Below are 25,897 nucleotides of genomic sequence, written 5' to 3'. Positions count from 1 at the left end.
TCTTCTTGTAAACATAAATTTTACAAAAAAATGAAGACTCAATAAAAGTGTCTTGCAGGCCAACTATAGATACATACCTGGTTAGCAAAGTGATGTTGAAAATGCTTTGAGTGTTAAATAAAAAATTAACATTAATATCTTTTCAATGGTATTTTGTACATAATAAATGACAAGATTATATCCTTAATCATTTCTATCCCTGAAAAAAGGAATTAGGTATGACTTAATGGCAGTTGTGTCATTGAATGGGGTAACAAGGGCTGGAGTCCAAGAGTTGTTGGTGAATGAGCTATAAAATAGAAAGAAATTTGTGAATCAGTTTTGTAGGGTGAATAAAACTGATTTAAAAACAAACAAAAACAATCCAAGGCAATGTGATTTCATTACTCATTATAGCTGAGGGCACCAAGCTACACTCATTCCACTAACCTCAGCAGAAACATTAACTTATTCAGCATAGTGAGTACAGTATTAAATGAGAATCCAGGAATAGTTTACCCCCAAAACCTTTTTTGGGGTCACAAGCTTTTGACACTTTAATGTCCTCCATCCATACCCCATTCACTGCACTTTACCCTGCAGTTAGAAAACATAAAAGCTTTGTCTGCAGAGATGCTGCTGCCTTCCATATAAAAATGTCTATAGGATGATCCCCCCCCCACAATTTTCCTTTATGAATGCTTAACCACCTCTTTCCCAAACATACATCAAAGCGCATTTGACTCGGGCAACACTATAGTCATTCATGTGAACACACACAATTTTAATGCTAGTATAATAGCAACAATGATATAGGTTCTGGTTTTGTATTTAACCAAAACTTTAAATGAAGTTTCCATTCTCTGCAAGGTCTATGACACTTCAGACCAAACCTCCCTCTGAGAGCAACTAGGAAGCTGGCCAAAATTTTTAAAAATCTGTTGGAAGGCATCTGAAAGGTACCAAGATAATGAAAAATTGCAAAGCAAGTCCCAAAAGAGAAGGGAAATAAAATGAGGCAACTTTCCACCATCCACCCCCCAAATTTAGTGACAATTTTAAAAGAAAAGGGATGTCTGAGAGGCTGAGAATTTGAGCAGACTCTCAGGAGTTAGACTTTGGCTGGGTGATGGGGAATAAACAAGAAAGATCAGAGACCACTGAAGAGAAGGACCAGTTTAAAACAACAGGAACAAAACACAACAAAATGAAAGCTTTGTCTGGGATCCCCAAAGGCAAAATCCAATTAGTGACCCAGAAATATACCAGCCTTCATGAAGACTGATGCTCATTGGATTAAGTTGATCTTACCCTAACCTAAATTCCTGCCAGAGGCAAAACCAAATCCTCTCTGGTGGAGGATCAATCCAAATTTCAATCCAAAGCTTCAAATTATTTCTAGTTTTTCATACCCAATCCAACATCTGAAGTGCAATAAAAAATAAAAAGGTAAAGAAGAAGACATGACTTGACTGAGAACCAAGAGATCCAGATATTGGAGTTATCAGACATAAACTTTAACTAATTAATATAACAATAATTTTATTAAGGAATAAAGTGGCAAAAATAGAAAATTTCAATAAAAAAGTGAAAACTATGTAAAAGAATGAAATGGAAGTTCTAACACTGAAGACACAATAACTGAAATTAAGAACTTAGTGGGTGAGTTTTATACCATATTAGAGACTTAGTGACCTGGAGATAGGTCAGAAGAAAATACCTAGATGAAAGCATGGAAGGTCAAAAACTGGAAAATACAGAATTTTTTCATAAAGAGCAGAAACAATATCTGAAGAGACAAAAACAGACGTTTCTATAATGAAATACATCAAACATACTCAAGAAGCATATCATTATAATAAAACTGAAGACCAAACACAAAGAGAAAACCTGGGATAAAACAACATTTACTTTCAAAATAGCAAGAATAAGATATTTTCATTATGAAAATATATAGTCCAATAAAATAGAATGTACAGAAATTAACACCTACATTACATGAACAGTTTATTTATGAGAAATGTGTCACTACAAAACAGTTGGGAAATTGGTATTTTTATCAATATAACAAAAGAGTTTTACTTCCTATCTCATACTACACATAAAAATTCAATTCCAGATGGAGTATAAATCTAAATGTCAAAGGTAAGATAAGTGTCAAGAAGATAACATTAGAGGAATATGTTCACTATCTTTGAGGAGAACCAATTTTTTTAATAGGTTACAAAGAAAGCACTGTCCATGAAGGATAAAAAAAAAATTGATGAAATGAACTACATTAAATTTAGGAACTTGTGCTCAATAAAACATACCCTTAAGAGAGTAGAAAAAGGCAAGCCAATGAATAGGAGGGGATGCCATCAAAAAGCTTTTCTATATGCAAAATATAGTGAGAACTAAGAAATCAAGAAAAAACCAAAATGGACAAGCCAATAAACCAACAGGCAAAAGACATGAAAAGGCTCTTCACACACACACACACACACAGGGTTTACAAATGCCCAGTGGAAACATGCTCAATCTCATCAGTCATGAGGGAAAAGAAAATTAAAATAATGAGCACTACCCCACCATCAACTTGGTTAAAATTAAGAAGTCACACCGTACCAAGTGTTGGCAAGGATGTGGAGCACCTTGAACTCTCACACAGTGCCGGTCCCAGTGTAAACTGGGTCAGCCACTATGGGAAACTGGCAGAATCAGCTGAAGTTGAGGGGTAGCCTATTACCCTAAGTTCCACACCCAGGTGCATACCAAACAGAAGTGTGAATTCATGTACACCGAAAGGCATGTACGATGAAGTCTATAGCAGCATAGTCATAAAAGCCTAAACATGCTCAATCACAAATGTTAGCTACCATAAAATGGTTAAATTGTGGTACATTACCACAGTGGAATTCAACAGAACAATAAAATCACGGATTCTTGCAACAAATACAAGTGAATCTCACAAACAAGGTAGTTGAAAGAAGTGAGATACACAAGAATACATTCTATACGGTTCAGTTTATATAAAGCTCAAAAACAGGCACAACTAAAACATTATTTTAGAAGTCAAGGCAATGATACTCTGGAGGAAGAGGATAATAATTGGAAGGGGGCATAAGAGAGGTTTCTGGGTGTTAAGTATGCTCTACTACTTCATCTGGTATTTACATGGATATGTTCACTTTAATAATTCATCCAGCTGGATACTTGTTGTGTATGTACTTTTATATATGTATGTTTTACTTCAATAAAAAAGTTTAACAAAACTCAGTATACTAACTCTGATCTAAAATTCTGAGTGTGCCACTTGCAACAACATGGGTGGAACTACAGGGTATTATGCTAAGTGAAATAAGTCAATCAGAGAAAGACAATTATCATATGATCCCTCATATGTAGAATTTAAGAAACAAAATAGAGGACCATAGGGGAAGAGAGGAAAAAAATAAAAGATGAAGTCAGAGAGGAAGACAAACTGTAAGAGACTCTTAATCATAGGAAGCAAAAGGAGGGTTGCTGGAGGGTGGTGGGTGGAGGGATGGGTAACTGGGACATGGGCATTAAGGAGGACATGTGATGTAATGGGCACTGGATATTATATGCAAAACTGAACTCTATCTCTGAAACTAATAATACTGTATGTTAATTAATTGAATTTAAATAAATGAATAAATGAGTAAAACTCTGTGTGTGAATACTTCTCTGGCCACAGGAAAATAAATTATTTAACTATTGGGTGAAAACAACAAAGAAAGTTTTTTTCTAAATAAAAAAATCAAGCACTATATTATCAATATTTGTATTTTAGCTGTGAAGTGGGTATTAAATTTGTCCCTACAAATGTAGTCATAGAAATAAGAATGTTTGGACATTTCTGCTCTCTCCTGCACCCCCCCCAATTTTTCAGCTACGACTGAGGTAATATTTCAAAATATGCATCCTATCGATCAGCTAATGTTAGCAGTTAACCGTTACTGTGCTTGAGCAACAGCTGTTAAAGGCTGGGATACCTACCATCCATGTAACTATGCAGCGCAGTTAGCATCGTCCCATCTTGGGGCACATAGGCAGAATAAGCCATTTCTTCTAACATGGGTGGAGATAGCCTGGAGGGCGGGACTGCTGTGACTGGGGCAGAGGAGGAGTGATTAGGACTGACATGTTTCTTATGGCGTGCTCGACAATTCTGAAACCACACCTGAGAGAGGAGAAAAGCAATGGAGGTACATCACATGTCAACTTTTGAGTACATTATCAACTTAGTTTACAAAGAAATGTATCCTCAATTTCTCTACCAGATAACCACGGTATAAATCTATAAACAAGCTTTCTAAACAGTTCTGTAGACAGAAGAGAAACATTTGCATAAATATCAATGGTCATTTTCTTTGCTCATATAATGACCATCTGGTGATTTACTTAAAAGCCAATTCTATACTACACCAGCATCTTCCAAAATAAAAAGGGAGAGAAGAAGTTCAAGAATTCCAGAGACATTTCCTTGGCTTTCACTACTGGCATTTGGGACAAAAAGAAAAAGAGAAAAAGTCCCTTTAAATCAGAACTTAACAACAATAAAAAACCCAACTAAACGTATTCTTAGACACCTGCTGGACTTATTTCAAATCCCTTTCCAAATGACTAATATCCCCACTGAGAACTTAAAGCTTTCTACAAACCTCTTGATTCAGTTATTCCAATCACATTTTAGCCTGCTGAGTTCAATTTCTCTTAGTGAATGCACAGACTATTCCCTATGAAGTATGTTAAGATCAGCCTTGTAATAAGAAAAAACGAGTAATATTTAAGCAGAATAAAATACAAACACATCCACTAGTGAAACAGTTCACAAAATGTAAAGAGCTAATCATCCTGTTATCTACTCTGTCACAGAAATAAAGGAAACAAATTCAAGGCAAGCATAGTTTTGCATCCAGGTCAGGATGAATGAATCTAGACTGCCCAGAATGCTCCCAGTAATTAATCTACCTGTGTTTTGACTCCCTGTTGTTAGATAAAACTTGACTATAGAGGGTTACTCTATGAAAATATCATAGCACTTACTTTCTATCACTCCAAATAAGTCTGTCATGAGGAGAAAGAGAAGTGAAGGAATAAAAAGTTTAAGGAGATAAAGATAACATTTTAGTGTCAGGGGAGAAGGCCAGGGAGAGATCAGGGGCATAAATCTCTGCCCAAGGCTGGTAGGAAGTTATTCGATGGCACAAGGGAATCAGGGCTGTATAGCAGAACAGAAAGAATCTGCAAAAAGTTTTATACAAAAAAGCTGACCTGATTTCAAAGACACATCCTGCCCTGAGGACCCAAAAACAGAAGACTGACAAAGTACAAACTCTAGGGGTTAAAACTAAAGTAATAAAAAGTGATCAGGTAAAAGAGTATGCGGCCCTGGGCAGATGGATGGAAGGTGACACCTGAGGAATGTTTCAGGAACAAGACATAGGCATATATCAAGGAAAAGGAGTGGGAAGTCACAGCCTTCTCTTCCATTTCTGGAGTATTAGACTCTTGGACACTTACACAGACACCAAACCCAAAGTGTTCAGTCATAGTTCTTCCACAGGCTCCTTAATAATAGGCATCACTACTGTCACTCACCCAGTCAAGAAGATATACTCACATGTTCTCCAACTTGTAAAAGAGAACTACTGCCACCAGCATTTTCCCCAACAGTACCCAGAAGAGATGCACCCCAATGGGTCACATATAACCTAATGGACACAGCACTATGGTTCCCAGAGTTTCTCCAAAGTATCTTATGTTTCCAATAAATTATATCCTGGGTGGAACCTACTCAGTTGTTTAAAAAAAAATCCAGACTTTGGAAATAATATGAAAAAGGCATGACATATCAGCAGAAAAACTACCTTAATTCTGATTCAAATAGCTCCTTGGAAAGATCATCAACAGGTAATCAAGTAGAGAGAGGTTTATAAACACAAAATGTCATGTAACTAGCACAGAAAAATATAGTTGACAATTCCAGACCATCAGAAAATAACTTCTGGCTTGGGGGCACCTAAACTTCAGAATTCATATACAAGTCATTCTGATCCTCCTCACTGACTTAAAATTCTTCTGTTTTGCAAACTTCCAAGAGTTAAAATTTCTTCTGGGCAACATATTTAAAAATTTTTTGAGTTCTAAATTGTACTATATAAGCTAAGAGCAGGCTATATGGACATTCTGGAAAAGAAAAGACTAATCCATAAGATGAATCTCTGAAAAAGCCCAAGGAGCCAAATATCAGACTTTAATGTAGAAAAAAGATGGAAGTTTAAATTGTTGGAAAAGCATGGCATAATATTGATTTAGAGAAACTGGCTAATCATCTGTGAGGGGAAAAAAGGTGGTCCAACTGAGGCACCCAGGCACCGGACCACCTTTTTAATTAAGAAATTGTATGTTTTTAGTCCACCTTTCTATTGGGGGGTTCCTTTTCTCTCCATCTTGCTGATTTTTATTCTAGTTATCATGTTAAGCCTCCATAGTTCAACAGTTTCTTTTTCATTTATTTATTTATTTATTTACGTTTAGAGAGAGAGGAGGAAAGAGCAGTGGGGAAGGAGAGGGAGGGGGAAAGAATCTGACCCTGAGTGCGCGGCTCCACATGGGGGTCGGTCATGCAGCTGACCCCTGAAGAACACATTTTGGGGCACCAACACCCTCTACATCATGTGGTCAAAAATCCACATATGGGGGCACCTGGGTGGCTCAGTCGTTAGGTGTCTGCATTCACCTCGGGTCATGATCCCAGGGTCCTAGGATCGGGCCCCACGTCGGGCTCCCTGCTCAGCGGGGGAGTGTGCTTCTCCCTCTTCCTCCACTTGTGTACTCTCTCAAATAAATAAAATCTTTAAAGAAAACCCCACACATAATTTTTGACTTCCCCAAAATTAAACTGCTGACCAGAAGCTTTATCAATAATGTAAACAGTTGATCAATGGTATTTTGTATATTATTGGTATATTTTATGTATTACATACTGTATTCTTAAAGTAAGCTAACGAAAAGAAAATGTTAGAAAGATCATAACCAAAAATATATGACAGCCAAAAGAAAAACAAAACACATACAATTTCTAAAATTACAAAATAAACAAACATGTTATAAAGGTCATTGATACTCAAAGAAATATAAATAAAAATGATTTTCTACCAAAACTGGGAGGAATGTAAAAGAATGACTGAATTCAGGATTTGCATGGGTTGGTGAAAGAGAACTTGCCTATGTAGCTCCTGGCAGAATAAACCGGTATGAACTTCCAGGATAGTGATTTTTGTACTATCAGTTAGTCAGTTAAAGGCCTTAAAAATGTTTTATCTTTTGACTCAACAACCCCACTTCTAGAAATTTATCATATGAAAACTAAGTAACAAGTGAGCAAGGTGTACATACAGTGATATTCATTACAGAATTTTTAGGATAATGAAAATATGGAAATAAACACACAAACACACAACACATATTTTTGCATGCTAGTACTCCTTCCTTTGCTATCCTATCTAAAATAGTTAATTTAATCCTCACATATTAAAAACCACCGTCTAGGGACGCCTGGGTGGCTCAGTTGGTTGGACGACTGCCTTCGGCTCAGGGCGTGATCCTGGAGTCCCGGGATCGAGTCCCACATCAGGCTCCCAGCTCCATGGGGAGTCTGCTTCGCTCTCTGACCTTCTCCTCGCTCATGCTCTCTCTCACTGTCTCTCTCTCTCAAATAAATAAATAAAATCTTTAAAAAAAAAAAAAAAAAAAAACCACCGTCTAACAATATATTCTTCAAGTTCTAGTACTTGGAATCAAGATAACTTGCCCATGATACTGGTGAGCTAAATACTTGGAAATTCTGTGACATTTTCTGGGGGCCTTACTTCTTCAGATAATAAGAAAAGCTCTCAGAAAATCCTTCATTTTCTTTTATTTCCAATTTCAAAATAATCTAAAACATAATAGTCATGAATTGACTTAGCTGGAGTAGTCATTGTCATTGAAAGCATAGACTCTTGGATTAGAAGGAACCCTCAGCCCACTGAGTCTGTACTACCTCAACAAAGGAAGCTCCATTTCTAGGCTCAGAAACTCACTACCTCCATGGCAGCCCATGTCATTTTTGTAGACTTTCATGCTGAGAAAATTCTTCATCATGAGTGAAATCTGCCTTTTCCTTCATTCCCCTGCAAAGACATGATTCTGCTATCTGCAGGACAGCCTTCCACATATATTTAAAGATACTTTTTCTGTTTATACCATTCCTTCTCTTACTTTCTCATTTCCTGAGAAATATTCCTATTGCTGTTAATATTAGCGTATGATTTCTAATTCTTTCATGACTTATTAACTTGTCTCTAAAGGAAGCAGTCTGTTTGGGTTGGTTTCTTGTTAGACCCTTTTTAAAAATTTGGTACTCTGAAATAAACACAGTATCCTGAACATTTGAAAAGCACTGAGAACTCCTCAGAGAACCTCATTACACTGTAGTCAGCCCAGTCTACTGGAATCTAAGTCTTTAGAGAAGCTATAGCACCACTAGGTCTTTCCCAATCAGATTTTTTGTATAGATGATTTAACTACAAAATATTTCAGGCTTAATAACAATGAATGAAGAATGAGCACCCCAAGGGCGCCTGGGTGGCTCAGTGGGTTAACCGCTGCCTTCGGCTCAGGTCATGATCTCAGGGTCCTGGGATCAAGCCCTGCGCCAGGCTCTCTGCTCAGCGGGGAGCCTGCTTCCTCCTCTCTCTCTCTGCCTGCCTCTCTGCCTGCTTGTGATCTCTCTCTGTCAAATAAATAAATAAAATCTTAAAAAAAAAAAAAGAATGAGCACCCCATTTAAAAATATCAGCCACCCAATTCAAGAAGTAAAACATATGGGGCGCCTGGGTGGCTCAGTGGGTTAAGCCGCTGCCTTCGGCTCAGGTCATGATCTCAGGGTCCTGGGATCGAGTCCCACATCGGGCTCTCTGCTCAGCAGGGAGCCTGCTTCCTCCTCTCTCTCTCTCTGCTTGCCTCTATGCCTACTTGTGATTTCTCTCTGTCAAATAAATAAATAAATAAATAAAATCTTTAAAAAAAAAAAAAAAAAAAAAGAAGTAAAACATATAAACAATGTTGGATTTTACCTGCCCCCCCCCACCTAAATTTCATCTTGCTGGTTATGTTTACTTGCCTTAATTCTGGAAACAGTTCTGAACCCTAAATGTTATTTATAATTATTTTCCATTTCCCTGACTTCTCTATAAGATCTTGAGACAGCTGGCCAGCCCCATCTTGGGACATCTTGGGACACATTCCTTTGGCTTCCATGATGTTTCCTACCCTACTCATTCCTTAATCCCACCTGTTACTATGTCCCTTCCTAATAGCATCACTTACCCTCCTCTCTCTAAAGTCCATTCTTCTTTTTTTTTTAACTGTCTATGATCTCATTCCAAAGGATCTTACCCAATTTCATGGCATTGGATCTTTTTGTATGAGTCCTGTTCATCTTTTAAAATATGTGCTTATAGGGGCGTCTGGGTGGCTCAGTGGGTTAAGGCCTCTGCCTTTGGCTCAGGTCATGATCCCAGAGTCCTGGGATAGAGCCCCACGTCGGGCTCTCTGCTCAGCGGGAAGCCGGCTTCCTCCTCTCTCTCTCTCTGCCTGACTTTCTGCCTACTTGTGATCTCTGTCTGTCAAATAAGTAAATAAAATCTTAAAAAAAAAAAAGTGCTTATATGCCCAACTGTCCAAGACAGACCTAAAAGAAAATCCATCTCCCTCCCAATTGCCAAACCACCTTTTTGACTTGAATATTCCTGCCAACAGCACTATTCCTATGGATACCCTGACTTCAAATTTAAGAGTCATCCTTCACTTCTCTCTCCCCATTTATAGTGTCCAGGTCCTCCTCTTGTCTGTCTGCCACCAGCATGCATGCAGTAAAATGTTTCTCAATGAATTTCAGGTCACTACCCCCATTTAAATCTCTTCTAAAAAAATCACTCCTTTTCAGGGCATCCCAACAAATCTGAATCTCTAATCTAGCCTCTTTCAACCCTAATTCTTGCCATCTACTGCCATCAGCTACCATGGCTTTCTCCTGTTCAAGACAGAACTCTATAGTCACATGTCCCTATTAGTTAGTTCAGCTCCAACAATTTCAACTCTCACAATTTGCAGATATAAAATTAACATTTCAATGAATATGCTCTAATTCATCCTTCTCTAGCTTTGTTCACACGGTTTCCTCTACCTGGATCAAGCCCCCCCTTACACACACACACACACACACACACACTCACTCACTCACATATACAATCACAGAAAAGTGGGGAAAAAAATTACTGGCTTCAGAACCATATCTAGCTTGGAACCACAGTTGTGTTTTTCAGCTTGAGTATCTTAGGGTTGCTCCGAGCACAGAATGAAGTAACTTGTACACAAAGTCATTTAACAATTGATAGCTCAGGCTAATTATCAGGTGTAAAAAAAAAAATTGATATAGAGTGTAAAAAAGACCTAAAATGGGAAGCTAATGCTTTGATATTTCTGCAAACACACACACATATACACACACTGAACATTCATAACGACCTAGAATAGATTGTTTAGTATCTCTTGATTAACCTTTAAAATAATCACCTGTATCACACGTCTGCTCAAGCCTGTCCTTTCTGCCAGTTTCTGAAGGGTCTGTGCATCTGGGTTGTTGTCCTGAGCAAATTGTGCTTGCATAACCTGTTTAAAAAAAGAAAAGTAGTAAATAGCTAAATATAAGAAACTCAATCTTCTGCATTGATGACCAGAGAGATAAGACATGCATAAGAAAGTAAGATACTTGTATTTTATGAGTTGAAAATAAAAATGGGTGAATACACATAAATGAAAAGAAAGCATATGTTGCAAATTTACAAACAAGTCACTACACGGAGATCTGTAAGAAAAAAAATCCATTTCAACATAAAGCTTGTCTCTCAACTATGCTGCTAAAAATGAGCTCACATTTGCTCTTCCATTCTTCTATGCACAAATGAAATGAATAAATGGTAAGTCCATTTACTATTTCTTCCATTTTGTTAAAAAATTTTTGTATTAGAAAACTTAAAAACACAAAAATCCTATCAAATTTTTCTCCAACCTCTACAAAGCTAAATAGACCCAGATTACAACTTTTCTCAGTCAGCAAATAGTATGGATGGATTCCATTTAATTGTAGTAACTCAAACATTAACTACAGCATTTGCCCTCGCTCTATGCAAAAAAGTATCAGGGATCTTAAAAAAGGATATCAATCAGCCCACTGAGTAAGAATTTCCTGGGATCTAAACATCTATATATTGAAAAACTCTCAGGTGATATGATATGACCCTTTGGATTAGAATCACTGAGCGAAGTGCCATGAGACAGTGATACGTCCGTGGTCTCAACTTTTTGAGACAAAGATGTGGACATGCCAATAACTACAATACAAGGTAAGGGGAGAAGTACAGAGCGTGAGCGAGTACCAGAATAAAGCTTAAGCCAAGGGTTTTGGATTCTTTCTGAAGAGGAAATCATGAGAATTAAGACAGATATTTGAATTTTATTACTTAAAAGTCAATCAACTGAGGGAAGTAGAATAATATATGAAGAAAGTATTACAAAAAATGGGAGAGCAGTGCCTGTCATTCAACATAATTGTGCAATGGGGATAACCAATCTACCCAAAGCCTGCAAGCTACCATGGGCCTCAACACCATTTTCCATAGGCAAAATTATTGCCTTGTCCACATACTTCTCATATGCATCTGCCACTGCACATATCACAGCAGCTAAATAACTAATGGCAAGTCTAGCTCTCCTAAGCAAAGTAAGCTTCCTGAGGACAAAGGGAATGTCTTATTCTTCATATCCCCAGGATCTAATACCCTTTCCTATCACACAGTATGTGCTTAAGGGTTTGTAACACAACAAACCCTGACAATTTGAGGAAAAGTTGAAGATAGTGTGGACAAAAAGACCAATGTTGTTCCAGGAAATTTATGAAGTTTACAAATTCTCTTTATCAGTTAAGTTTTCTCTAATTAGTGACTTCTGGAATAAGGTATCCCTGCAGATCTCAACTCCAAAGTTTACCCTTAGAGAGAACTCCCCTGTCCCCCACCAGCTAAAGCTTTTCTCTCTCCCCATATCAAACCACTGTCTTCAGAGAATTTCACATTATTTGAAGTTATTTTAACTGATCACATCATTAGATATCATTAAATTGTTGTTACATGAATGAGTTTAGCATAGGGATTAAGAACTCAACCAGGACCTGATCTTCCTAAGCAAGTCTTGGTCCTGATATTTGACATCCATAAGTCTGTGGGCAAATAACTTATCCTCTTTGTGAGTTTCCTCAGTTTCCCTATCTACACAATGAAGATACTCAGTGGCACCTACTTTATAAAGTTAAGATTAGATAAATGAACACACGCGCTAGAGAGGAACAGTGCTTATTCGTAATTTAAAGAATTACATTTACATTTCTCACCATGATTAAAGCTGAAAAGCATTATAGTAACTACACAGGTTTAAGAAATGCTAAAGGTTTTAGGGAGAATGAGAACTCTCCATTAAAAAAAAAAAAGGAAAAAAAGAATAAGGTATTCCTGGCTTCCTGTCCAACCATATTTGTTCACACACTTACTGTAAATAGCATGTGTATTTTTACTTTAAAAAATGGGCAGAACTGGCCTAAGAGTTTATAATTTCACTCAGTTCACCTCATTCTTCCTTTCTTATTCCAAATGCGTTACTTCAATATCGTCATGTACAAATAGTTGTGTTCCTATGTAGCTGAGCATGTAATATCCCAAACAGAAAAAGAATGAGCAAATTAATGGTCTTTGTTTTTTTAATTTTTCAAGAGGAAAAGCTAAACAGATATTTAAGGATTTGCTTATTAGGCCATTATTGATAATTTATGAAACAAAAAAACCAGCATGCTTTTTCACAAATATATTTCAAATTCACAAGTTTAATAATGAAACCAAGTTATACTTAATAAAGCAATTTCTCATAAGGAATAAAGCAAAACTTAAATGAATAGTGATGGTTTAGAATTGGTATATGCTAAGGGGAAAGTAAGATGTGCTTATCAATGTTTAATCTCATACACACACACAAAAAGCCTTTTAACTTCTACTTAATTTCATTATTCTCCAGTCACTAATGATGTTGAAACCCACACCACTTCTTTTCTGAAGGCTTTTTTTAACATGATCAAGGAATGAGCCTTTGTAGACACTCATCATTTTAAGGCCAGGAATTCTCAGAAATGACAGATATTTGCATAGTAGCAGCTGACCAAGTCATTCTGAAAGTAGATTAAAATAGGTGATAACCTTGGCATGTTTTATATTCATCATCACTGAGCAAGAGCTTCCAACTACAATAAGAAAACCACAATACTGGCAGGAACTTCTTAATATCATTTCTACAAATTGGACAATATTTGAGATATTCTTGCCAACACAAAATGTTACTCTGTTGTGAGCCTTAAACTAATTTTTCTTCCCGTAAATTTCTAAATAATTTTGGCAAATTATCTTGTTTATTCTTCCCATGTTAACTCTCCTCTGTCCAAAGCAGTACTTTATGAATAGTTTTGACTTATTGATCACCTATAATATTTTATTATTTTGCTGAATTCAAGCACTACTTGAATATGTTCAATTTTCAGAAAGGACAATTTGACAATGAATGTACATTATGTGATTTATTAGAGGTTCTAGCAAAATATAACGATTTAAGTTTTTAAAAAATTTACAGCTATGTTTTCCAGATTCTTAAGGTATAAGGAACCACTTGAGGACAAAGATTGTGTCTCATTTGTTTCAGCTGTCCCTGGCAAAAGACAGATACTAATAAATATTGAAAAAATGAGTATGTGCTTTGAAGGCATATCACTTCTATTTTTGTTTTTTTATTTTCATTTTTTAAAACCTATGGTTCCACTATACATCTTTAAAAACTAATGAGTCAGATCACATTTTCATATAATAATGGATATGATGATGCAAATAGCTTAGGTATGTTCGTAATTTAAAACCATAAAGCTATCCACAAGATTTAAAAATCTCATTCTTGTTTTAGCTGCTGCTGCCATTAAGTGGAGCTTTTATTCCACTCATGGTCTGGTGGTCAAGAAAAATGAAAAGACCAGAGGATTGGGGAAGTTTCCAAATCTCTTCTCTGTCATTCCCTTGGTAGTCTGCCTTGAAGGGAGTTCCTGCACTTCTTGGATGAGGCTACCTACATCAAGGAATTATTGTTAAGAATTAAAGGAGAGAATGTAGATAAATGTCTGGCATAGGACTTGACACACAAAAACCTTCACAAATATTATTCTCTCTTTATTTCATTAGTACCTGTAATTATTTTCCTATATGAAATTATATATCTACCTAAAGTTGTTTCAAGTTTTCACTATTATAATTTTAATAAGCTTAATTTCATATAAACTTTCATTGTCAGCCTTATAATTATTAAAATTATAGCCAGCCCTTTATGGAAACAGCCCACTGTAAAAACAATATATTTATATTAGAAATTCTATTTTAACTCCGACATCTTTTAGCTACTGCATATTTTGCTGCCAGGTCTTCCACTGGTATTCTTAGCTCCCATTTTAGGGTTTTATGTGATCTAAGTTCCCTTGAAATATTTGTATCACATGAAGGATTCTTTCCTAACCACTCCCCAAATAAAAGTTCTCTCTTGAAACCCCTTTACTGTGTTCATCTTAAACACTGGCAAGTCTTAGATACCATAGGTGACTTTCAGAATATTACTTTTACTCAATTGTTAATGCTGTATAAATATCCTTTAAAGTTTGAGCTAAGATATATCCTATGTGTAAAGCACCCAGTAGTCCATGGTAGGCACTCAATAAATGTTACTTTACCTTACCATAAAACAAATACCTCATCCACATTACTGTTTTAGGAAACGTGATTTATCTGAAAAAATTCCGGAAAGAATCATTATATGTGTAGACTTAAAGTAAGGAGTATTTATTTAATTTTTTTTGACAGTCGACTTGAATTGATCTTATAACAATTATATTTAATTATTTTTTGATAGTTGACATGAATTGAACTTATAACAATATAAACTGAAATAATCTCTCCTTTTTCAGGGGACATAATCAACCTTCAGCATCAAACTATAGAATTAGCTCCCTCTATACCTTTTAAAAACAAGTAAAAGTTTATTGGTTGTAGAGTCAATAACTAGATTCCTGTTTTAATTTTATCAAAGGCATATTTAATTCTCTCCTATTCAGAAAATTCTTTAAACTTAGCTATTAAAAGGCTCGTTGTAATTTGTTAAAAAGGTGAACACATTAGTGTTTCATAGGCCCACATACTGTATGTCTCTTTCTGTTAATAGTCTTAAAATATTTTGTCTTCTATCCCCATTATACGTAGTAATGTAAATAAATGCCTGGGCTAAACTGATTTTATCAGGAAGTCAGGACCAATCAATATTTTGTTTGTACTTTGACGTTAATGCCAATAAAACCCAGGGAAATAAAGCTTGAATGACTAGTTCATACCAGGTCAGGACTCTGAAAATATTGACAAACATTTTAAAGCTATAAATATGTTTTCATACATTCACCAAGTTAGTATTCATTAAAAGCACAGGCTGATCTTTTTGAAAACATGAAAATGTTCTTAGGCAGCAGGAAATTGTTTGGGGCATTTTGGGGAGGGGGCAGGAGAACTGGGGGGGGGTTGTTTATATGAAATTAAAGTTATCAAAATTATGTTTTTGTTGTTTGTTTGTTATAGTCAGGAGAGACTTGAAAAATCATAAATTCATTGTTATGTCTACCTGGAGCTGATCTGCTGTAAAGCTGGTCCGAGCTCTTTTTGCTGGTTTTGGATGATTAACATCTTGCTCTGTGAGGAGGGCGCCTTCAACACTAATCCCATTGCCTGTATTTAAAAAAACAGCATACATGTTGGTAACTCAAATGGGTCCACTGATCAAACAATAATATGTTTCTTGGATCTCTTGGCTTTGTGTGAAATTGTAGATTGTCCAAATCTATCAGTTAAGTTTAAAACACACTAAAATATTCTGTGGAAATAATATACAGGCTTGTATAATTACTCAAAAGTGCAAAAAGTTAGGAGAACACACATTTAAGGTTCATGCTTAAAAGGCAAATACAGGAAAACAACTGGCTATGAAAGCAAAACAGCCTTAAATTCAAGGCTGCTGCCTGAGAATATGGTACAAGGCTAATACACATGCCATGGCTTTTCCTGAATATAAACACATGGAGATCATCACTAACAGGAGAATGCTTAATGAGTTTTACCACAATTACACTGCACAAAATAATACATTAAAATGACCTTAGGAAAAATCATTTTTATTCCCTGTATTCACTGTCCCAAAAGACTCCAAAGTATTTTAAGTGTATATTTACCATTTTCCACTTCTCTTTTTAAATTATCCAGCATACAGTCATAATGCACTCTGCAGAGGACTTTCTCTTCCACCAAAGCAAACTCCTCTCCCGTAGAAAGCTGTCTTTTGCAAGAAAAGCAGGCAAAGCATGCCAAGTGATAGACATTCCCCTTGGCCCTCCGGACCCAGTCAGTAGAATGGATGTGCCTCCCACAACGAGAGCAGCGAGTTCCATACCTTCTACATAAATAGAAGAGCAGGAGGTGAAGATTTTACTATTTGGGGAGATATTCATCAGCCTGAGTAAATTAATACACTGTATTACTTATTGGATAAGTTTAAGTGTTTACATCTTTTGAAAACGAAACAGGAACCAGTCATTTTTCTTCAAGTCAATATGGGAAGCAATTAAGACTTGAGATAGGGCCATAGTTCAAATCCGTTTATAAAACAAAAGCTTCTCATTGTTACTTTAAAAGAAGACTGGATTTTTTTCTTTTAAAATAAATGTGCTATGAGTTTCAATATCTCGTTTGTAACAAATTATCAATACATTTATAAATTACCTAGAGATTCAAGATACAAACACACATATACTCCAGACTGAAACCTAAAAATGCAAAAACATACAATGAAAATATGACTTCCTAAAACCAAATTGAGATAATTCAGAAAGGTTTTAAATATCATTTTTTAAGTTAAAATATTTAAACATTTAGAATCGACATTATCAAACAATGGGTAGAACAAACTGTTCACCCTGAGAGTGAGGAATGAAAACTCAGACATGTTTCCATTGGTGAATAAGCTATCGTACTGCCAGTCACAAGAAGGGGAGAAATACCTAAAACTTTCAGAGACCTACCTAGACATTAAACGCAGGTTAACTCTAACAGAATGCCAGATGTAACTATTTCTTTTTTCTCCTGGTCTGAGTAACTGGACATTCTTTGCTATGTCTCCTATCATAATCACAGTCATGGCCTTCATATCCACATCAAACAAGATATGTCTGTTTCTATTCATTAGCCTATCTTTAGAGGTACTGCCAGTTTTGTTTAAGTTAATCTGAAAAAGTGAATCCTAAAACTAAATTTCAGAATATAATATGAAGTATAAAAAAATCCAGAAGAACGAGACTTTCAATAACTTGCTGAAACTAAACCTTTCAAAAAGCTTTAAATTATCATGAAAAAATTAAGATTTGCGTATCTTAAGTCAAAGAGGAGGTAAATTGCTATGATTTTTGAGGAAATGGAGAGTAAACCTGATGAAAAATATATGTTTTTGGTAATTATAAAATTCTTTGACTTTATAAAATAAAGCATCTGGGTTTTATGAAGTGTTTTTAATTAGCAATTTTATTCAGTCACTAAACTCTCTGAAACCAGTTTTTGAAACTGAGTATAAACATAATTAGTATTACAAAATTCATTATATAGCATTAATTTCCCAATTTCACGATGAACAGTTTTCTTCATTTGGAAATTCAAATAAAGAAAAAATATATGGTAATTTTAAAAAGTCATGCTTAGGAATAATTTCAATTTCTAGACAGCTATCCATTAAGAACTGAATTATATCCTACAAGAAACTATGCATTTCAATAATTTATAAAGAGATCATAGAAAAAAATGTTACATTTAATATCTTAGGCAAATACAATCTCAAAAAACAAAGATCAAAGAACAGATAAAAAGAAACAGGATTTTTAGACAGAATAATCAGACTTGGTATATTTCTGATACTGAAATCCTCTGAATTATAGGTTTATCACAGTCTCCAAACTGCTGTTATTTTAAAGGTATAACTGGGATCATTCTTGTAAACTGGTAAACACTTAACAAAACCTTGATTTTTTTTCCAACCATAATTATTTCATTTCACCTTAGCATCACCTGCACATCACGGACTTTGTCACAATAAGTCATCTTACATTTTATACTTTACCTATGCACAGCAAGGAGAAGTTTCCCTGTTTTTAATATCTAAACCTTTCATTCCCAAAGAGGAAATAATTATTTTAAATTAGTTTTTGTATACAGAATTCCTAAAACACAAACATTATTTTTTATTTGTTTTGAGAGAAGTTAGACCTCAAAAATGTGAGGTATTCTCATTTTGAAATCCATTATATAAGAAAAACTGGTTACAAAAAACTGGATACATAAAACTGGACAAGAAAGCTTGTTAACAAAACTCTCTTTTTGTATTATCTTGGAGTGTCTACTAAAAAAATGTTTCACAGTTTACCTGAAATAATCAAGTTTGCAGAAAATGTCTTTGTCTTTAATATAACAGCTGGTATGCCTTCCTAAGGAGGTCCTGCAGACACTGCATGAGAGACACCGAACATGCCAGCACAGGTCATTCACCTGTAAAGGAAAAAGGGGAAGGGTAAGAAACAATTTTAATACCACACTCACAGTATCGTTCATTGGTTTTGTGCAGTAAGCAATTTTAAAAACTGACTTCTTGATATTTTAACATATGCTCTTCAATGCTTCTACCTAAAAGGTGTCATTTACACAAACGTGTCTAAATGTATTCTCTTTCAGACCCCAACCAGAAAAATCACAATAACATATTTTACACTGTGTTAAATTCTTTATTCCTTTGAAGAATTCAGGGCGTGTACTTTTTTTTTTTTCTTTTTTTCTTATTGAAGTCGAACTTCTATGAACACGGAAAATTTGGGTCACTTTAAAGTCCTACATACAGGCTTGTTTTATTTTTTCTTTCGCCAAATTCTTCCCACCAGGAAACCTGAGAGCAAAAGAAGTCAAGCCACACAACATCTCAATGTATTATTTGGCCAAACAATTATATTTGGTGCAGTAGCTGAAGTGAGAGAGAAAGAAAATTTAAAAAGAAGCTTTGTAAGATACTTACCCTTATAAAGAAGGCAGGCAACATTTCTCTTAACAGAGAGAAATTGCTAAGGTAGATTTAAATGTTGATATGGCAGAAATCCTGGATACCTTCTAACATTAAATAATAAACTCAAGGAATGAATTACTGAAACCCTAACTAATGATTTGGCTACTGGACAAAAAAAATTAATCTGATGATAAGTGGTTCTAAAAAGGCACCCAAATATTGTTTGCCATTTATCCTTCAAGGAGTAAGGCACAACATAGTGTCTAATAAATCATACCACTTTATATTTTCTAAATAAGCACATGAAATATTGTCAATTCAGAAAACAAATCTTAATAACCCTCACCTCAAACTGTTGCTGTAATACTATAAGCACCACAACTTCAGCCCTCAAGAATTAAGATGTATATATATTAGATTGAACTTGCTTATAACAGAGGCTTCCAGCATTTGCTCTTGTTAAATGGACACAAGAATTGGGTTTATGTTTAACCAATTAACCATAACTTCATTTCATATAAAAGAACAGCAATGATGCAAAAACACTAGTTACACCCTACAAATGGATCTAATGTCTTAAATAGTAATTAGGAAATTGTGAAAAGGGGAAATTGTGAAATAATCTTTATTATGAACTAGTGTAGCAAAAATCCTATCTGTCCAATGATTCTATCAGATTAGCAGTACTGTTCAAAAATTTTTTTCCAAAATGTTTGTGATACAAAATATAAAAAGTCCTCTGAAGCTGAAGGAAAAGTTTCACTTGCTACTAATTGTAGTTATAGGCCTCTTTCCAAGGCATTAATGAAGAGTAACATTTTGATGAAATTTTTTTAAATATTAAGTTTTGGTCTGGGATTACATGCTTACTACATAAGAAAACTTGGAATATACAAACAAGCAAACAGAGGAAGTCAGAATAAAAAATATTAACAATGGTTAATACTATCCTAGAAATAAATATGTGTTTTCCTTGTATTCTTTCCTAACATGGGACAATTAAAGTTTAAAAATACAGGCTTCCTTTAGCACTCCAATGCTTAGGGACGTCTACGTTTTTATCTTATCCAGGCTCTCTTTTCTCCCCCTCTCCCCAAGCAAGTGTAGATTCAGGCTACAGAGCAGAGTCATGGCTATCTTCTAACTCCCTAATGCCAAACCTAATGCCTGGTTTACCACCTTTCTTCAAAGTTTATTTAAAAAAGAAAAAAAATGTTCATTTTCAATTTCTTTTCCAGGGAAGAAAGTAAGGTAAAGAGAGAAAATTCTAAAGAATATCAAACTTTCCTGATGGCTGTTATTGATCCAATCTGTATATGCATATGAGACCAAGCCCGAAAAACCATCCAAACAACAGGGAACTAAAATATTAGAGGAGGCAAAAGACACATCTAATTCCTCTCCTACTTTTTTGTTTTAACTCCATTTTACTCGCCTCATGAGATGATGTTTTTCTATATTAAATGGTTTTTATATTTTCCATAGAAAATAGTTGTACCCTCAAATACTCTACTAAGTCTAGCAATTATTTTTCACCAGTGACTCAAATTGAATTTAAACTACTCTTTTAGAATAAGTACCCAAATTTAAAAAAAAAAAGAACTCAGAGTTTTTATATAATCATATAACGTCAAACTTTTGTTAGAACTAAGATACTAATAGGTACAAAAAGGGATAGAATAAGCCTGTACATAGAAGACTTCACTGGGAGGACAACAGTCCTACAACAAAAAGCTTTATGTAAGATATTTAGATAACTTAGATATTTTATATAACACAAGTAAATATAATAAACAAATGTATTTTTAACATATAAAAGTGAATATTAGCAACAATATCTATTTCAGAGGTGTGTTAAGAGTCACTTTATAATGCCCTTTTTCCCCTAAATCCTCTCTGGTATGAAGTATTAGAGCCTTTATAGACCCATTCAGTAACACTCTTAAACATTATGTTTATTATTGAGAGGGCTCATTGAAAATAACAAACTAGTTTTGGTCCAAAAGATGATTTTGAGATATCTAAAAAGGCTCAGGTCTAGAAACAGTGAAAAAGAGTATCTTAATGTAGATTTAAAGGGAGAGGCATGTTAATTTGCTAGCTTTAAGACTCAATCCCCAATTAAACTTAATTTAGTTAATTTCAATTTTTCACCAATACTTCTTTTGGTGATTTATCTGGGCTGTATCTATAACTTATTATTTCCACCTTACATTTTTAATAGCTTTCTACATTGAGGTAGAAATTTGAAGAAACCCAGTAACTTGCTTTTTGAACTCCTACTCTCCATAATTAATCCTTCTGAAAAAATGGGGGAAGGGGGTGGAGGGAGATTGATGAGAAGGGAATAGAAAGTGAACTGGTTTGCTACTAATTCAGTATATGAGAGATCATTATTTTAAATAGTGGTTTTAAAGAGCTGTTGAAGTTGAAAAACCCATGGTATTAGAATTAAGACACAAGGGACCATAACCCTGCACTCAATGATATAGTTAACTGTGGCCTGCCAGAATTTCTACTTCAAAATTCCTGCACAATATTTTGAGAGAAGTGAAACAAATTAAGACCATCAAATTCTCAAACAAGCACTCCATCCCAGGCATTCATCTATCCATCTATCTTTCTTTTGGTTTCCCTCCCTGTCTTCTTTCTCTTCTGCCTGCATCCTTTCTTTTTTTTGGGGGGGTGGGTAGGAGGTGGGAGGGTGTCTAACCATCCATTTCCTTTTTTTTTTTTTTAAACAAGCACTGGAAGGGACATTAAAAAAGCATTGGGTGGCCTCCAAATACGAGTAACAGGAAGGAGGTACTGAAAATGGTTTTTATGTAAATGCTCCTACAATCTTTTACTTTGAAAAAGTCTCAAGCGACTGCTACTAAATATAAAACTATGTAAAGGCTCTGTCCAGAAAAGACACTTTACCAGGGTCCTTAACAAAGGAGACACTGCAAAGGGGAATCATCCAACATATACTAACCAGAAACTCTTAGAAACAGGCAGGTGTAGGGGTGTTGTTGAGGGTGGAGGGACAACCCAGTCTCGGTAAAAATAATCAGGCAGGACCCTGTTTCAAAAGTGAGTAAAAGGATTACCCACTTTTGCTCCCCTACACGTCGGTGGCTGACGCTAGTACAACCACCCCGGCGTACAGGCACTTCTAGAGCACGACGTGTCTTATGCACAAGTTGTTTTGCAACAATGTGGGAGAGTCTAGGATTTCTTCTCCCGCTCTTTCGACTTGCCCTGGACTGGGCTGTTTCGCTGAGAAAGCCTACAACCTGCACGAGAACTTGAAATTGAAAAGAGGAGAAAAACTTTCCTCTTTTCCCAGAGTTCCCGCTCCCCTTGGGCCTCACCGCTCCCCCTACCTTGAGAAGGTACTTGTCCACGATCTCCAGGCCGCAGCTGTTGCAAACACACTTGCCAGGGGGGCAGACAGAGCCCGAGGCCATGGACCGGGGCGAAGACGACGGGGACAGCGGGGCCGAGGAGGAGCAGGAGTCCTCGTCCCCCGCTCCCTCGGGGCTCACCTGAAAGAAGCCGGGAGGCACAGTCGCGGGCGGTTCTAGACCCCTCCTCCTCTCCTCAACCCACGGAACTCCCGGAGTTCCCCCACCCTACCCCTCCTTTTTCCCGGGCCACCCTCAGTTCGTGAGTTCTCGCTCCCCGCTCTCTCCCCACAAGCTCCTGCCACGCACCCGCTGGGGCTGTCGACCCCTGACCTCAAGGACCCAGGGAGCTTTACAGCCCTGCGCCGCCCGTCGCGCCGGTTCAGCTTTCCACCCCGCCCTGCCCCAGGCCCTCCTTCCACCCGCTCCCCAAGGGGCCAGCTGGGCCCTGGAAGGAGCGGGGAATAGCGGCTCTTGATTCTGGGCCGTCTCCACACGTCCAGTCTTGCCAAGAGCCATGTCCCTCCCCACTCACCAGTCCCTCTTCCCCGGCGCCTTTCCGAGTCCTCCCGGCCGCCAGGGCTGCAATCCGCCCGCACTCCTCCGACATGAGCCCCTGGCACTGCGGGGTGGGAGGAGGGGGAAATGGGGAAAAACGGAGAGCAGAAGTTCAGAGCCCGCACGCTCAGCCCAGAGCCGCGGCTTCTGGCTCGCGGAGTGAGCTAATGAAGGCCCCCAGCGCTACGGGCCGCGCGTGCACCGTCAGGGCTCCAGGAACCCAGCGCGCGGGTAAACCCGCGGGAGCGCAGCCTCTCTTGTCAGACGTGGGGCGCCGTGGCGTTGGCCGAGCGCGCAGCAAGCCTGCCACCGCAGCGCTGAGGGCTCCCCCGGCGCGCTCCGGCGCTCTCGGGGCCGCAGGTCCCTAGCGCTCACCGGAGCAAGTCGGTTCCCCGCCCCCCTGCCGGGGGTAACAAGTTAATAACAATCATCCCAGCACAAAGCATTTTCTTTCTAGACGTCAATCACGGCGGAGCGGGGATCACCAGGCTAAAGCGGGTGCAACGGGCGGGCGGGGGGGAGTGGGAGAGAAGAAAAGAGGATTGAGGAGGGGGTGGGGGAAGAAACTTGATTTCTTTAATAACCTCAATTAAAAGAGCAAGACACATATATATTTTTAAAAGGGGGCTTTTTGAATTGGATAGCCCGAAAGGTGAAGAGGTTTAATAGGATACTTGAAAGCTAATTACAGCGGGATTTAAGAAGCCTGGTGTTTGTTCCGATGACAATTTGAATGAAAATGCTTCAGATTACACCAAGCCAGCAGCTCTTTCGTAAACTTACAGCAATTAGAGCTGCGAGTGATTTACACTCGTTTCTTTAAGGTGTAAATTGCCACTTATTGCTCAGTAAGTCAACATTTGAGCTACTAAAGGATTATTTTTAACCAGCGCAAAAAGCGGGACGAATAATGGAAAATATCCAGCTGAATTTAATTTGTGCCATTAAAACTCACCCAACCTCGGTCAAAATGTTTTAAAGCAACAGCACGCATTACTCAAGTGTTTCGAAGCCTTTGCTGGAGTTTTGTTCTTAAACGAAAACGCAGCCTCGGCAGGCTTTTTCTGTCTTGGTTCAGGAAAACTCCAGTTTGGGGGAGGGGATGCGGAACTCAGGCGACCCACACCTGCGATTCTGACATTTCACCTCCCTCCTTCCGGCTGCGCCAGGCAAGATGCAGTCCAAACCCGAGAGCCCCCCGCTCCCTGCCCGGCCCTCAGTGGGGACCCTCGGGTGCGCTCCCGAGTGCGGACCCAGCGCCGCCGCTCAGAGGCCGCATCCTCTCAGACACAAAGCAAGTTTAAGCAGAGAAGTCCCGCGTTCGCTGGGTATTCCCCGCCAGAGTCCGACAAAGTCAGCGGTTCCCAAGGCGGGGCCCTCTGAGGAGCTCAAACAGGCTACAGATGATTTTCAAACTTAAAACGCGAGACACCAACGGGCCTCCAGAGTGAGGTGAGCGCTTGTCAGTTTTCCCCATCTACTCTACGAAAGGTGTGACTCACTGGTCCTGGGTTTTGCCTTGGGGGGGGAGGGTGGGTATTTTAGTAAAATCTCGCACCCTGGGATCCCCCAAGGCCTTCCAGGAGCCACGACTCTGTTTCGTCGTGGGCCCGAGGCGCGGCGGGTCGTCCAGCTGCGAGCCTAGGCGCTGGCAAACGCCCGCGGGCGGCTGGACGCAAAGAGCCAAGACTCTGATCCCACCCCGACAGCCGCCGCGACCTCCCGACTCGCTCTTCCCACCGCCACGATCACCACGGCAAATAGAACAAAAGCACGACTCACATGTACCCGAGAACGCCTTAGGCTTGAGGCTTCGTCTCCCAAATTACAGTCTCCATGCCTCAGGTTATGTGAGCTTGTGGGGAGGGGAGGCAATGATTACTGACTAACGCTACTACGTAATAAATAAATAAAAAAAAAGAAAGAAAGAAAAAAAAAAAGCCAAGTCTGAAGATGAGGCCGTTACAGGTAATTTCTGAACCTCGTTTAGGTGCCCAAACAGCTCGCGTTTCAAGGGAACTGCAATTCAGCTGGTCTGGCCAGGCGTCCGCTCGCTCACCTTCTCAGTGGGAACTGCCAGCTCCGGCACGTCCTTTTCTTCTAGTTTACACACAAACATCTGATCGCTTTTCCAATACATGGCACTGCTAGGGCTGCTTATCACATACCAACTCCAGAGGGTCAGCGGCCGTCCGTGTCTGCCGATCTTCCCCCCTCCCCCGCCCCAAAGCACTAATAAAAGCTGACACCGAGAAGAGCAGGAATGCTACAAGCAAGTCTTCGTCCAAAGAGGCCGCTGTGGCCGTTACCACTCTGGTAGACTGTTCTTAAGATTCTTATCCCAACTTCACTGAGGTCTGTCCCTCCAGGAAAAAAAAAAAAAAAAAAAAAAAAAAGGTTTTGTTTTCCAGAGGGTGGAACCTTACATAAAGGGAGGGAAGGGGGTGTGTGTGCGGTGGTGGGGAGTCTTCTCCTGGAGGAATAGCCTCACCTCCTTAAGGAAAACCCGCCTTCTGTACATGTTAAGATCTTTATCAGAGCAAGCCAACTTACTCCAGATTTAGTATTAAAGGGGAGGGGGGAAACAACACCGGGAATGGCCTGTTAACTTTTGACTTAAAAAAAAAAATCTGCTCTCTGCATTTGCCCTGGCT

At 38.0% G+C, this 25,897-nt stretch overlaps 1 protein-coding gene across 2 annotated transcripts; it reads right to left on the bottom strand.

The window, feature by feature from the left end:
• Window positions 1-25,897, bottom strand: LHX8 (LIM homeobox 8). Of its 2 annotated transcripts, XM_044236440.1 has the most exons (10): window positions 25,303-25,323; window positions 25,026-25,098; window positions 23,221-23,307; window positions 22,665-22,826; window positions 18,670-18,791; window positions 16,436-16,656; window positions 15,832-15,935; window positions 10,609-10,704; window positions 3,982-4,165; window positions 1-289 (listed from the first exon to the last, which is right to left on the bottom strand). In XM_044236440.1, exons 3-10 carry the CDS (start codon window positions 23,293-23,295, stop codon window positions 213-215), a joined length of 1,041 nt encoding a protein of 346 aa, XP_044092375.1. In that variant the 5' UTR covers window positions 23,296-23,307; window positions 25,026-25,098; window positions 25,303-25,323; the 3' UTR covers window positions 1-212. The 2 variants fall into 2 exon arrangements, with proteins under 2 accessions (XP_044092375.1, XP_044092374.1); XM_044236439.1 differs by lacking the exon at window positions 25,026-25,098 and having other exon boundaries at window positions 25,303-25,897.

Source organism: Neovison vison, chromosome 2 (assembly GCF_020171115.1).
Source record: "Neovison vison isolate M4711 chromosome 2, ASM_NN_V1, whole genome shotgun sequence".
Lineage (NCBI taxonomy): Eukaryota > Metazoa > Chordata > Mammalia > Carnivora > Mustelidae > Neogale > Neogale vison.
Note: the sequence above shows the minus strand (reverse complement) of the source record. Positions and strands in the feature narration are given on the sequence as shown.

Coding starts and splice junctions, on each gene's coding strand:
- LHX8 (XM_044236439.1), bottom strand. CDS start 25,383: ATGTATTGGAAAAGCGATCAGATGTTTGTGTGTAAACTAGAAGAAAAG. Junction 23,308..25,302: donor TGGCAGTTCCCACTGAGAAG/GTGAGCGAGCGG, acceptor CCCACCCCGCAG/TGCCAGGGGCTCATGTCGGA. Junction 290..3,981: donor GCTGCATAGTTACATGGATG/GTAGGTATCCCA, acceptor TCTATTTTATAG/CTCATTCACCAACAACTCTT.